Source organism: Rhopalosiphum padi, chromosome 2, assembly GCF_020882245.1.
Source record: "Rhopalosiphum padi isolate XX-2018 chromosome 2, ASM2088224v1, whole genome shotgun sequence".
In the NCBI taxonomy this organism is placed as follows: Eukaryota; Metazoa; Arthropoda; class Insecta; order Hemiptera; family Aphididae; genus Rhopalosiphum; species Rhopalosiphum padi.
The window spans coordinates 19646918-19659350 of record NC_083598.1 but is presented as its reverse complement, the minus strand read 5'-3'; the positions used below and the strand labels follow the sequence as shown (position 1 = coordinate 19659350).

Genomic DNA, 12433 nt, shown 5'->3' with positions numbered 1-12433 from the left:
GCCCCTCTAATATAATAATAATAATAATAATAATAATATTATGTGCACGCGATTCTGTCCCGTAGTTTCTCCGTCACTCTCTCACCCACTCGCTCACTCACAACGTCTCTCTCCACCCGCGCGTCTGCCACTCGGGTGTCGCGGTATCTGAACACGCCGTCGCTTTTGTTTTTCGCCGTGCCCGCGTGACACCAGGTGACCGACGCACAGCGGACGCTTCCGAGTCCGTCGCACTTCCGACAAACAATAATTATAATATTATTATCGTAATGTACTGGTATATACGTATATTATAATAGATACCCGTACATATGAGTATAGGTATATATTTCGAAAAACCGAGTATGATATTGTTTTGTCTGTCGGCCGTCGTTTTACCCCGCCGACGACGGATGACTAAGTAATGTATACTTATATGCACTTATCGTGACTATATATATTAGCAAAAATGTAGCTGCCGGCGTACGTTTAAATGTCTAAGCCTTGTTGTAGAAGTATAAAAAATATATTTTATTCATTGGTTTTGTGTTTTAGAGTTCAAAAAACTATAAATAAAAAGGCCAAGTTAAGTTATATAAGCTAAATTAAATGGGGATTTAAATGCACTGGATTTAAAAAATATGTTTATTTAGGTGCTAAAAAGACCTACCTAGATGAATTACAGTCTTGGAAATCTCTTGCTCAGTCAAGTAGCTATGTAATTTAAAGTATTTGAAACATTGTTTTTAATATTTATACTGTACAATATAATATTATTATTAAAGTTTACTTTTTTATTTAATTATTTAAATAGGTACGTTTAAAAAGTATTTTTAACAAGTAGGTATACCTATACGGCTCGCGGCTAAGCATAACACGGAGGAAAAATTTAATTTTGGACATTTTTAACACAATAATGGAAATAAATCAGTAAATATGATTGGTTATGAAAATTCCTTAGTCATTTTTTACAGTTTATTAAAAATAAATATTTTCATGAAGTTAGTATAAACAAATAAATGTTGGCAAAGCTTGCTATTTTATTCTGATCATCTAAATTTTAAAGATTTATATATTTTTTTTTCCAGTTTATAACCGACGACGCCGCGGGAACAGCTTTTGCATTACTTCCGTGAAGGTTTTTATTTATATAAATAAAAAATGACTTTATACAAAATTAGATATTTATTCGTAATTCAAAATTCGTTTTAAATATGATTTTTTTTTTATAATAATGAAGTGACAGTTCATGGAGACAGAGATAATTCAAATTATATTTTTATTTTTACTGACAACACGACGAGAGAATAAAGTGAAAGTATTTTTGAATTCACGTTTAATACATAATATGTATTATATATTAATAAATATTATACACTGCTGTTCGTATCAAACTTAAATTGCTAATGAAGTAATCAGTGTAATAACTAATAAGGTATTATATGTATATAAATTGGCTATATTTGATCACTTACACGTTCTAATCTATGCAGTCGTTCACTCGTTCGTTTATATTTTTTAGTAATTTATGATCAATTTTAACAGTATTATTAGATGATTAGATGAAATCTAACAGTGTTGTGGTTTCATGTGATGCCGATCCGTTTAATAATGTACATGTCTAATTTCTGGAAAGTGCATTGGTTTCGTTTTTTTCGAAGAACACATTTGTCTCATGTTGACAACAGCCGTCAATGTGAAACCAAAAAATTAATCACACTTCACCGTTTCACATAAAAATTGTCTGTTAAAATACCTTATAACTATGAGATTCGAATAAAATTAAAAAAAGAAAAAAGATAGTGTTGAATAATACCTTATAATTCTATATTATTATAATTACAATCACCAAACATATTTCGTTTATTTGTTCTAAACTTCTAAGTTCTAAGTATTATAATGGTTTTTCCACGACGTCATCGATTCAAACAGAAAAAAAAGCATTATAATTATTTAGAATATCATAATATATTTTACAACAATTTAAAACCATGTACTACAGTATTCCAATAATAATTATTGAAATAAATTTATTTCAGTAAATTTAAACATACATCATAATATTATAATATTATGTTTTCTATTTCGTTGTTTATATATACAATTTTTAATTATAATTGGAATACTCTTATGTACACGTATAGCTAAGCTTATTAAAACAAGTCTGATAAACACAATACCTATTCGAGTTATTAATTGCTATATTATTTTTGTTTTATTATGTGTGACGTTGTTAATCGTCAACCGATGAGATAATATCTGGGAAAGTTGAACATAGCGCCGTTTTCTTCGTCGTTACTTGTCAAAGTCGTCGTTTCAGTTTCTGAGACGTTGACCGCCGACTTCACTTCATCCGGTCTATAATGTCTGACCTGTAAAAAAAAAAAAAGAAAACTAATAACAATCCGAGTGTTTTTTTAATTCATTATAACAATCTCGCAATCAATTACCTTACCGGTCTCGAATCGTTCTGTTGAGTGGTCTTGATGCCTGTATTTTTCGGCCGCGGATCTTCAGCGGGATATGGATCCAGAGGCAGCTAATAATAATAGATAAATTAATTCATCTAAATCATCTCAATATAAATAAATAGATAAATGACAAAATTTATCATCATCTGTAAACTGTAATATATATTATTATTATTATGTTAGCTGTTTAGTGTTTACCAAGACTTGAGGCACTGGCTCTTGTGGTATTTCTGGCCATACTATTTCTTCTTGTTCTTGCTGTACCTACATGTTGGAAAACAATAACATAAATATTACATTTTAGTCGAACTGAAATACAAGACTTTTAATGACTATCGCCGAAGCATAACTATAAATGAAAATCAGATATACCTAATGACTAATTGGGTATGTAAAGTAAGCAAGAGAGCGGTACATTTTAAATTTTCAAAAAACATATAAAAATATTTTTATCGAAATGCATTGTAACGGTTTCATAAAAGATAACATTACCAAAATACTTAAGTTTAATAATTGTTACAGGTAGGCCCCAAACGTAAGCAAACTGTGGAAAATCGAGAATTTTATTTTCAGCCATAAAACATTTATTACTAATATACTAATAGTGTTTTTCCACGGACATTACCCAATTGAGAAAAATATTGAAATAGTTTTCAATTAATTTCTGGTGAGGTTTTAAGCGGTATATCCTATACATTCTCACTACACCGTTATTGTGCAATATGCGACTTACCTGGGAATTTTCAAAGTCGGGTCTGGTGGTAGTGCCGATCGATTCATTGGGCTCTAAGGTCTGCAACATAAAGAAAAACGGTCAAAACATTACCGGACGCCAGCGGAACGAGTGGTTTAAAAATCAATTTAAATTGCTTACTCTAAACTCGGGACGGTCTTCATTATTATTGTTCTGTTCGGTCACGTACTGAATGCCTGTTGCATCGGTTGCTGTTGCGGTTTCTGTGTCACCGACCCTACCTCCGGCCTATCAACACACGTGTTATACGATTATTTCAACATTACACCGCCCGTTAAATATTAATAGTGATAATGTATGCAATATATATATATTATATGTTTAGCACCTACCTGTGATGTAGTTATCTCGGATTCGTACAAGGGCCGCAGCGTACTGACTAACGCGGGTTTTCCGTTAACAGTTTCGATGGTCGTGTAATCGACACTGGACGGTATGCCGGTGGTCTGAAAATTTAAATTAAATGATCTTTGAATATTTTACAATCGAGACACTTATATAAATAAATAAATCTACAATTCAAACTTTTTTTCTTTTTAGGAGACAAAAACAAAATAATTAATTTGGAACTAAATATTTTAAAGCACAATTTCAATTAATACATAATATTTGACAGCCAAAATAGTCTGTGTTGAATCTTAATCGTAATAATGTTAATATATTTAAAACTTACCTGCGACGAAGTTATTTCGGATTCGTACAAGGGCCGCAGCGTAGTGACTAACGCGGATTTTCCTTTTACCGCCGTTTCGATCGTCGTGTAATCGACACTGGACGTACCGTCAGTGGTCTGAAAATTTAAGTTGAATGATTGTCCATTTTTTTTTTTTACAATCGAAACACTTCTGAAGGACAAAGACTCAATTCCGTTTTGTTTTTTAGGAGAAAAGTTATTTATAATATGTAGAACTAGATATTTAGATCACACATTGTAAATTTGGTGTAATTTGGTAGTCCGAAATCATTAATTAAAAAACAAATTTTCTATAAACATTATTAAACGCCCTTTAAAAGTTTAAAATAATAAAAACGACCGTGTCCTTGTTTTTATATATGTTTCAACTATAAACATAGCGAAGCTGGTCGATTTTTGTAATAAATACATAATACATACTTGGACGTCAGTTTGACGACTTGGTTCAACTGTAGTCGGTACATTTTCGAACGTTTCATTATCCTCTTGAAGTGGTTTGACGGTCACTAGCACATCCGTTTCAGATGGAATCTATACAAAGAAAAACATTATGCATTTAGTTGTTTAAAACCAGGTATATCATTGTCAACGAATCTTTGGATTTTATTCAGCTATAGGCACCTTAATTTTGTCCTCGTTCTCTCCAATGGTTTGGTAATGCTCTGTCGCACTTTCTGAAATCACTGCTGTTGAATATTCATCGAGTTGTTTTACACCAGAAATTGTTGTCTAGAATCGTGAAAATGTAACTCGTTTCAATAGTCTTAAATAATAATTTTATAACCTAAACAGCGGACTTTTGATCAGTAGATAAATAATATCAAACGCATAAATTTTTATAACTATTTCGCAGCAACACGCGCCTCTAGGTATATTATGTTATTAATGTTATTATATATTGTATTCGTGTAATAAAATATGAAGTTATTTCATTAAATCAATGTTCATACCTTGAAATCTAGTGAGCTGTCGCTGCTTTCAGTGGTTTGTCCGGGTCCGTCGTAATACGATACCGTTGTTTGAACGTTGTTAATAACCGATATCTGGATCAGAAAAATATTCTATAGTAATGTATACAAATAGAAAATTATGAAATAAATAATAATTACGGGTTTTGTAACCGGTGAATTATTTTGTGTGTCATCGATTACGGTAGATTCTTCACCGATTCTTGAGTTGCTGATTTCAGTGGTAATTTCCTATTATAACATACAACAAATATACGATATATAAGACATATTATAATAGTTATAAAATTAACACAACACGTTATGTTTAAAATATGTTTGGACCTAAAGAATAAAACACCGTCATACATTACTTGCGTCTTCTATAATGATAGATTACTATGTACAATTGACTCGTAATTATAAAATTGAATATAGTTAAATATTAATGTTAATTAATAACCTAATTAAACTATACAACACCTGGGTATTGAACATTATTTTCGAGCTTACCTTGGCATCATCTTCATGGGATATTGTATCAGAATATCCTCCCTTATGATCTTCTCTAAAAGGGACCTAGACAAGGGTATCGTATCATTGTCTACGTAAAATCTAATAAATCGCTATTAAATATTATTATTTATAAATTATACTATCCAATAATTTAATATCAAGGTTTTTAGCAACAAAACATTAAAAATAACATAGCTGTCTTCGATAATATTCATTGGATATTTCTTGTAGTCAATAACAATAAAAATCCTAGTGTATATATTTACTGTATATATATGTGTACTGTATAATGTATACAAAGATTATATAAAGAAAATTTTAGAATTATTTTAGTTATAAGTATAAATCGATAATTTAATGATGATCACAAATGGTACTTAAAAATGTTCCCAAGTATTTCGGAGAGAAATCTTAGTTAAAAAAAACCTAGATTGCTACATGATATTTTTTTCCACTGTACGGAAAAACTTTATATTTAAATATTTTTAAATATATAACTTATATTATATATTATATATTTAAAATTATGATAAAAAAAAACTATCATATAAGTTGCTATGGTAGTATGGTAACGTAATTAATAAATAATAATCATATTATTATCGGTTATTAGAGGCAACCTAGAAACTATTTAATGTTTAATTATAACATTAATTTCCTCTTCGTTATTGTTTAGTTGCCATGAAAACTTTAAAGGTCAGAAAAATAAATATTTTATCCAGTCTAAAAATATACATATTATGTTAAAAAAAACATAAAATTTTTGTTATTACTTGAGGCCGAATTGGACCTAATGGTACTGAAGGCATTTCTGTAGTGATCATTTCATTCTTCAAATCATCAATAGATTCATTACCATCGTTATTGTTTTCCTTAATCTGTAAAAAATAAATAAAAATTAAGTTAGTTTACTATTATTAAATTTAATTAAAATGATTCGTGTGTCAGAGGACAATGACACGGTATATATTATTATTCGAGATTATTCGTAGCTAGTTAGTGTATATGAATTACGAACACTAAATTACCAAATAATCTAAGCTCAAATCCCCTCCTGCAGTATACTAATTAAACAATAAATTATTTACAATTATAATAGTTTCATTATTATTGTTCTGTCGTATACATATAGTATAGATTTTTATAAAAGTTATTCATTCTTGTAATTTAACACTTTGCAATAAAACAATATAATTATAGCAATTGTAAATTAGTTGTATGTATTAGAAAATATATTATTTTATCATTTTTTAATATCTAGATGTAATTAGAATATAATTAAATTATTCAATATCTCAACAGCTATAAATATGTATTTTTAAAATCAATTTAAAATAAACGTAAAATCTTGATTAACGTACAATTTTGAATTTATGATGATATTCTTAATTTGAAATTTAACACATGTTTAGTTAAAAAATAATTTATATCGTTTATAGGTAATCATTAAAGCGTTATAATACGTGTTCATATTTACATTTGGTTTTTGAGTTGTGATCTTTGCACTATCCCAATTAGGATCTACAGTTTCTTGCTGCTGTTGTTGTCCTTCGTTATGTTCAATTCCATCCTGATTGGTAACAAATGTACATTATGGTTTTGTTTGTTTAATTACGATTCCTTCAGAATACATTTTATTGCCGTTTATACTCACCGTTGGATTTTGGGTTGTAGACATTTTCACTTGATTCCAATTTGGAAAACCGATTTTTTCTTCGTTGTTTGAATGTTTCGTCTGTAATATATTTTAATAAATACAATTATACATGTCATTCGCAATCGTTTAAACTTTTATTCTACGCAGTACAATACGCCGAATACATTATAGAAATTTTAAAAAACTCGTCAACTAATAGACGTAATAGTGAAAGAGTCATTTTCAACAATTGAGTTGCATTGCTGTCCGCAAAAAAAATATTTGGTTTGTGTATTTCAGTGGATATATAAAATATCAATTTATCATAATATAACTATCTATACTTAGGACAATCGACAATTGAATTGAATCGCAAACAATTCAGAACAAAACATGCAACAATATATTTTTGTGCAGTCAATAGTTCAAATGTAATGATTAATTTTGATGTTGAAATAATTTTACTGAGATTTAAGTTTATATCGAATGAGGCTTAAGTTTAAAATTACTGAAAACTTTACACATTTATATAACTTCTTTTTAGAAGTTTTGTAATACCAGAGAAACCTTATTAGAGACCTCTATCGACCTAAGCTCTTCAACCCTCACCAAATCTCAAACACTATATTATGTGCCTTTGTGCGTAGGTTTTACATATTTTTCAAAACACGCGCTCACCTCTTCAGTAGGGTACGGAATCGGATCTACGGCGACCGGCCGTTGGCCTTCACCGGTGGGATCCACCACTTTTTGACCTCGTTGGACGACTGTATTCTGTAAGAGTAAAAAAGTTAAAGTATGAGACGATCGAACACTATATCATACCGTATCCTTCCGCAGAAGGTACGTTTTTATTTTTATAAATTTCTACATAAATAGTTACAATGTGCTTTAGGCCTTTATAATGTACCCGTTGTTACCGTGGCTTCTAAATTCTAGTCAATTCACAAGCTTACTTTGATGCGGCGTGTCAAGTCCGAGTACATTTTCCGGAAGTCGCTCACTGCAGCGGGGGCACTACCGCCGTCCGACTCTACGGTCACCGAAGCGGACGGCACGCCGGCGTTCGACAACACTCTGTATCCGCCCTTGTCCGCCACGTAATCGACACGAACCACTCGACCGTCGCCGTCCGCGTAACTGTAATATCCGGTCACCGTACCGTCGCTGTCGCGCATCTCAGCTCTGCCCTGTGAACGTTATTAATTTCGAGCTGTTATCACCGTTGTCCATAATAATATCTAACCGACGGCACGATAAAGCCTACCCCTCAGCGCTATTGTTACCGAGAAATATTAATATATATATATATATATTATACTATATACTATATTATATAGTTTGAAACATTTTCTATCTGTATTTTATATTTATACTAATAACGCATGTTGAGATGAGTATATATGATTGTTTGTTGTTAAAATGGTATTAAGATTAAAGAGGAAAGGGTAAAATATTCTAGAAAAAAATTATAATCAAATATTATTATAACCATCAGATAATCCACAACAATTTACTTTTATTTGAAAAAAAATCGTATTTTCATCAAAGGTTTGTGCCTTGTAATAATGATACATTTTTCAAACTTTCTCGTGTATACGGTTTTTTTTAATTTTATTATTTTAGTATACCAATTTCTAAGTAGACACTTAATTTAACTATGATAATATTATATTGTTTTATTTTCTCACCTGTTCGCCATTGGTGTGTCCAAATACATACTGTCCATCTGGTGATTGTATGTGAAAACTATCACCCGACGTGTCACGATTAGTGCCAGATTTCGTGGGCCCCACGGCGGCGCCTTTGTTGCCCATCTTCACCGGATAAATACCGGCGGACGCTGCTACTACCACGATCATCAAGACCACGATCTGTGTAATGAAAAGACATAAATATAATTATTTAAAAAAAAATGTCATTTCTATTTATCGAAATTTCATCCAAGCGATCGTCGTAATAATGGACAACGAGTCCTCGTGGATAACACACAAAATGATAAGTTTGATTACTTAGATTCCACTAGTTATACTTATTATACAGGTTGATTTTTGTGATTTTTAAAAAAATGTTTCAAAACAGTTCAAATGATAGGTTAAATATAACACTCTTATACCCATGATATTTATGAAAAATTCAAATTTTTTAATACGGAATTTTTGATTCTTAAATTTTTACTATGTATTTTTGAACTCTAAAGAGAAGCAGAACCCATTGCTTAAAATTATGTTTATGTTTACGAGTTATGATTATCGAATACTGAACGTTTTTTTAATAAAATGTTATGAAGTTTAAATAAGTAGAGTAGTCGTGTAGTATATAATATTTTAAACGGTGCCCTTGACATAATATTTATACACGACTAGCCCGACACCAAATAATCATAGTGATCATTATATAGTTTAAAATAGAAACTATTTGTTGAACAAATAGTTCAAAAACATCAACATTTTTGAAAATAATTTTGGTCTGTTGTTTTAAACGTAAAAATCAAATACGATAAAAACATCACTGCGACGAAAAATAAACTAAACATTCATGTTCAAATCCGCTGTGTAGATAATAGTTATTATACTATTATTTTTTTAAACTGCATGAAAATCTACCCAGAATCTCAAAAGGTTAAAAGGATCACCTCGTGACTTACGTACTTGGTTGTAACGCGGACATACGCGGTGCACCATACGTGTCTAGGTGAATCCTTCGTAAATATATATAACATAATATTATACAACATATATAAACTTACGGCAGACGAGAGACGCATCATGTTTGTCGTGTATGAATTGTCGTTATTTTTTTAAAGTAATATCGTACAACACGTATATTATAATATGATAGGCACTCTGCGTCCGTTATGTGCAACGATGATCGATCGGCAACCCCGTGGAACTCGAACTTGATCGTGTCAACCGTTTGCGCACATCTTTTATATGCGTCGGTTTTTCGAAACGGCCATAAGTCCGGAGCCGACGTCCTCGGAGCTGTGCCCTACCACCGGTGATCTTGGCGAGACAATATTGATTAATTGTTTCATCCGTTTTCCTGATTGATACAACATCATAATGTGTGGACACTGTCCAACGCACACGCGATATGTTATGATTCCGCGTAATTTTTTTCGATCCGAGAAAAAAATTACGATCACACATCGTAATATTATTATTATTATTTACACACGTTTTCCCTGCGACAAATATACACACACACACACACACACACACACACACACACACATATATATACAGAGTGACTTTTCATCGTCGAATACTCATTATTTCAAAATCTTTTAAAATTTATGAAAATATTTTTCTTACATAATTATTGTAGTTTAGATGAACGGCGACAATAGTAGACTAACATTTTATGGGGTATCCTCGTACCAGTCCACTCGGCTAATCGACACTTTAAATGCATAGGTAGGTATAAGTTATAAGCTTGTACCTATAATAAACTATAATTGTCAGAATTTTGATTTTTATGTATTAAAATACTAAAAAACAATATTCTGCTTCTATAAATATAAATTTAAATATATGTATGTTCAGACTATGTTGTCGACAAAAAAAGTAAAAATCTTAAAAAAACTTTAAAATATACTTATTTTAAACATGTTGTTTTATTTGGACTATAAATTATAGGTATAAATTCATTTTTTTCAAAAACGTCAATAGATTTTGAAATAATGAGTGTTCTTTGTTTAAAGGATCATCCTGTATAAATTTATTACAAATAGGTACGCAGAGCAAAATATTTGTCTCGTCGATTGCAATTTTGTAATTATAAATAATAGTAATAATAATAGTGGATTCATATTAAAACTTCATCATAGTTTCTGTGCTCATATTGTAACATACAGCTATAGTAGGCATCTAGAGTTTACAATACACTATAATAATACACCTACCCATATTATATAATTATATGACGGCAATTATGATTATTACATTAGTGGCAATGACGTTTACTACTATTTTTTTTTAATTATGACCTAACCTAACCAAGTTCTTATTGAAACCTAAGGCTTACCTAGCTCTGTATCAAACATTTTGATTTTTGAGGTGATCAAAAACAAATTCAAACGCACTATTTCCAAAATCACGTTTTGTGCAAAATACCGATCGAACGATTCTTGTGGTGCAGTTACAATCTTATTAAAACAAATATGATAAGTATAATAATAATAACCAAAATGTTTTTTTATTGTTAAATTGTCGATATTGGAAAACAGAAAATATTTTAGTTTATTCATTTTATATTATTTAAAATGTGTATTTTTCTTATTTCCCAAATATCGCGAAATAAATTTGTATGATATCAGTTTTCTCTATTTATTTAACGAACGAATATTCAAATGCATTATGTGCTGAGCACTGAACTTAATACTATACTAAATATTTGTATATTTAGTTCAGTGGTGCTGAGTGCTGTGAATAAAATTACTATTGTAGTTTAGGCTCAGTCTACATCCAATTAGTTTACCTACAGAGGCTATTTATTTCCAGTCTATGGGATCGGGAGCTATTACGAAAATTGTTAGATTCTGTTTTTCGGGTGGTAGTAAGGATCGACGTTTTTAAATTTCCATGCCTGCAAAATAATAAATATTTACTTACATAAATCACACGCTTACTTAGAATTGACATATATAATATATGTATTATGATATTATGCACATTTCAATCAATTCAATCGCGTAACATTATTTTCTTCTGAAGTCATTTCAAAATTAATACCATCAACTTACGTCCATGGAAATGTTTATAGCATAATCTATAGCATATTTTGAAATAAGCAAACGATTCTAAGAATATTATTACAAATAATGGCCTCCTGTACCTATATAACTGCGATATCGCTTTGCTCGAATTCAGAAGTCTCCGTGAAGTCCACGTGCAGAAGGTATTCTGATAGATTAATATTCATACATCATATAACACACAATAATAATCGATCAATCGACGGGAAATGCTTCTGAATTATTGTGATGAGTGACAACCACGATTCCCTACATGGTTTTAGCTGACGAATAAATTAATAATAAACGTCTGGTCGCAACTGTTGTGTATTTGTTATTGCGTGTTATATATTATTCATAAATATAATAGCTGATTTTAAACAATGGCGACTATGGACTACAGAGTACCTCAACTTTCAAGTCATAATCATAAAATTAAAACTGACTAAACAGGGCGATTCACTCCCTTTATCAATTCTTTCTTCAGTAATGCAGTTGTTCGAAATTTAATTTATTTAATTTCTAAATATACTTAAAGAAATAAAGAAAATATTATTAAATTTTTGAGTTTTTTAAACTACTAGTATGCTGTGAAAATACAAACTTATGCTTTTTAAATGACGACCCCTTCTCCTTTTTAAACAGTAAAATATTTAGTACATAATTTTTTTGAAAACTTTGATGCATCAAAATCAAAA

At 30.4% G+C, this 12433-nt stretch overlaps 1 protein-coding gene across 6 annotated transcripts; it reads right to left on the bottom strand.

Moving 5' to 3' along the window:
• Positions 1 to 1783: 1783 nt before the first annotated feature.
• On the bottom strand, positions 1784 to 9913 carry LOC132922619 (uncharacterized). Of its 6 annotated transcripts, none has more exons than XM_060986220.1 (19): positions 9747 to 9913; positions 8689 to 8871; positions 7954 to 8187; positions 7676 to 7771; positions 7016 to 7096; positions 6839 to 6931; positions 6135 to 6239; positions 5359 to 5424; positions 5008 to 5097; positions 4849 to 4941; positions 4520 to 4627; positions 4319 to 4429; positions 3878 to 3994; positions 3537 to 3650; positions 3325 to 3432; positions 3184 to 3243; positions 2649 to 2714; positions 2430 to 2518; positions 1784 to 2351 (listed from the first exon to the last, which is right to left on the bottom strand). In XM_060986220.1, exons 1-19 carry the CDS (start codon positions 9765 to 9767, stop codon positions 2324 to 2326), a joined length of 1863 nt encoding a protein of 620 aa, XP_060842203.1. In that variant the 5' UTR covers positions 9768 to 9913; the 3' UTR covers positions 1784 to 2323. The 6 variants fall into 6 exon arrangements, with proteins under 6 accessions (XP_060842203.1, XP_060842200.1, XP_060842199.1 ...); XM_060986217.1 differs by having other exon boundaries at positions 1784 to 2346; XM_060986216.1 differs by having other exon boundaries at positions 2435 to 2518.
• Between the last annotated feature and the right edge of the window lie 2520 nt (positions 9914 to 12433).

What these genes read in the sequence shown, in the direction of transcription:
- LOC132922619 (XM_060986217.1), bottom strand. Translation starts at nt 9,767, where the DNA reads ATGATGCGTCTCTCGTCTGCC. An exon ending in ACTTGACACGCCGCATCAAA is followed by an intron (nt 7,772 to 7,953) that starts GTAAGCTTGTGA and finishes TTACTCTTACAG; the next exon opens with AATACAGTCGTCCAACGAGG. An exon ending in ATTCACCGGTTACAAAACCC is followed by an intron (nt 4,942 to 5,007) that starts GTAATTATTATT and finishes TTTCTGATCCAG; the next exon opens with ATATCGGTTATTAACAACGT.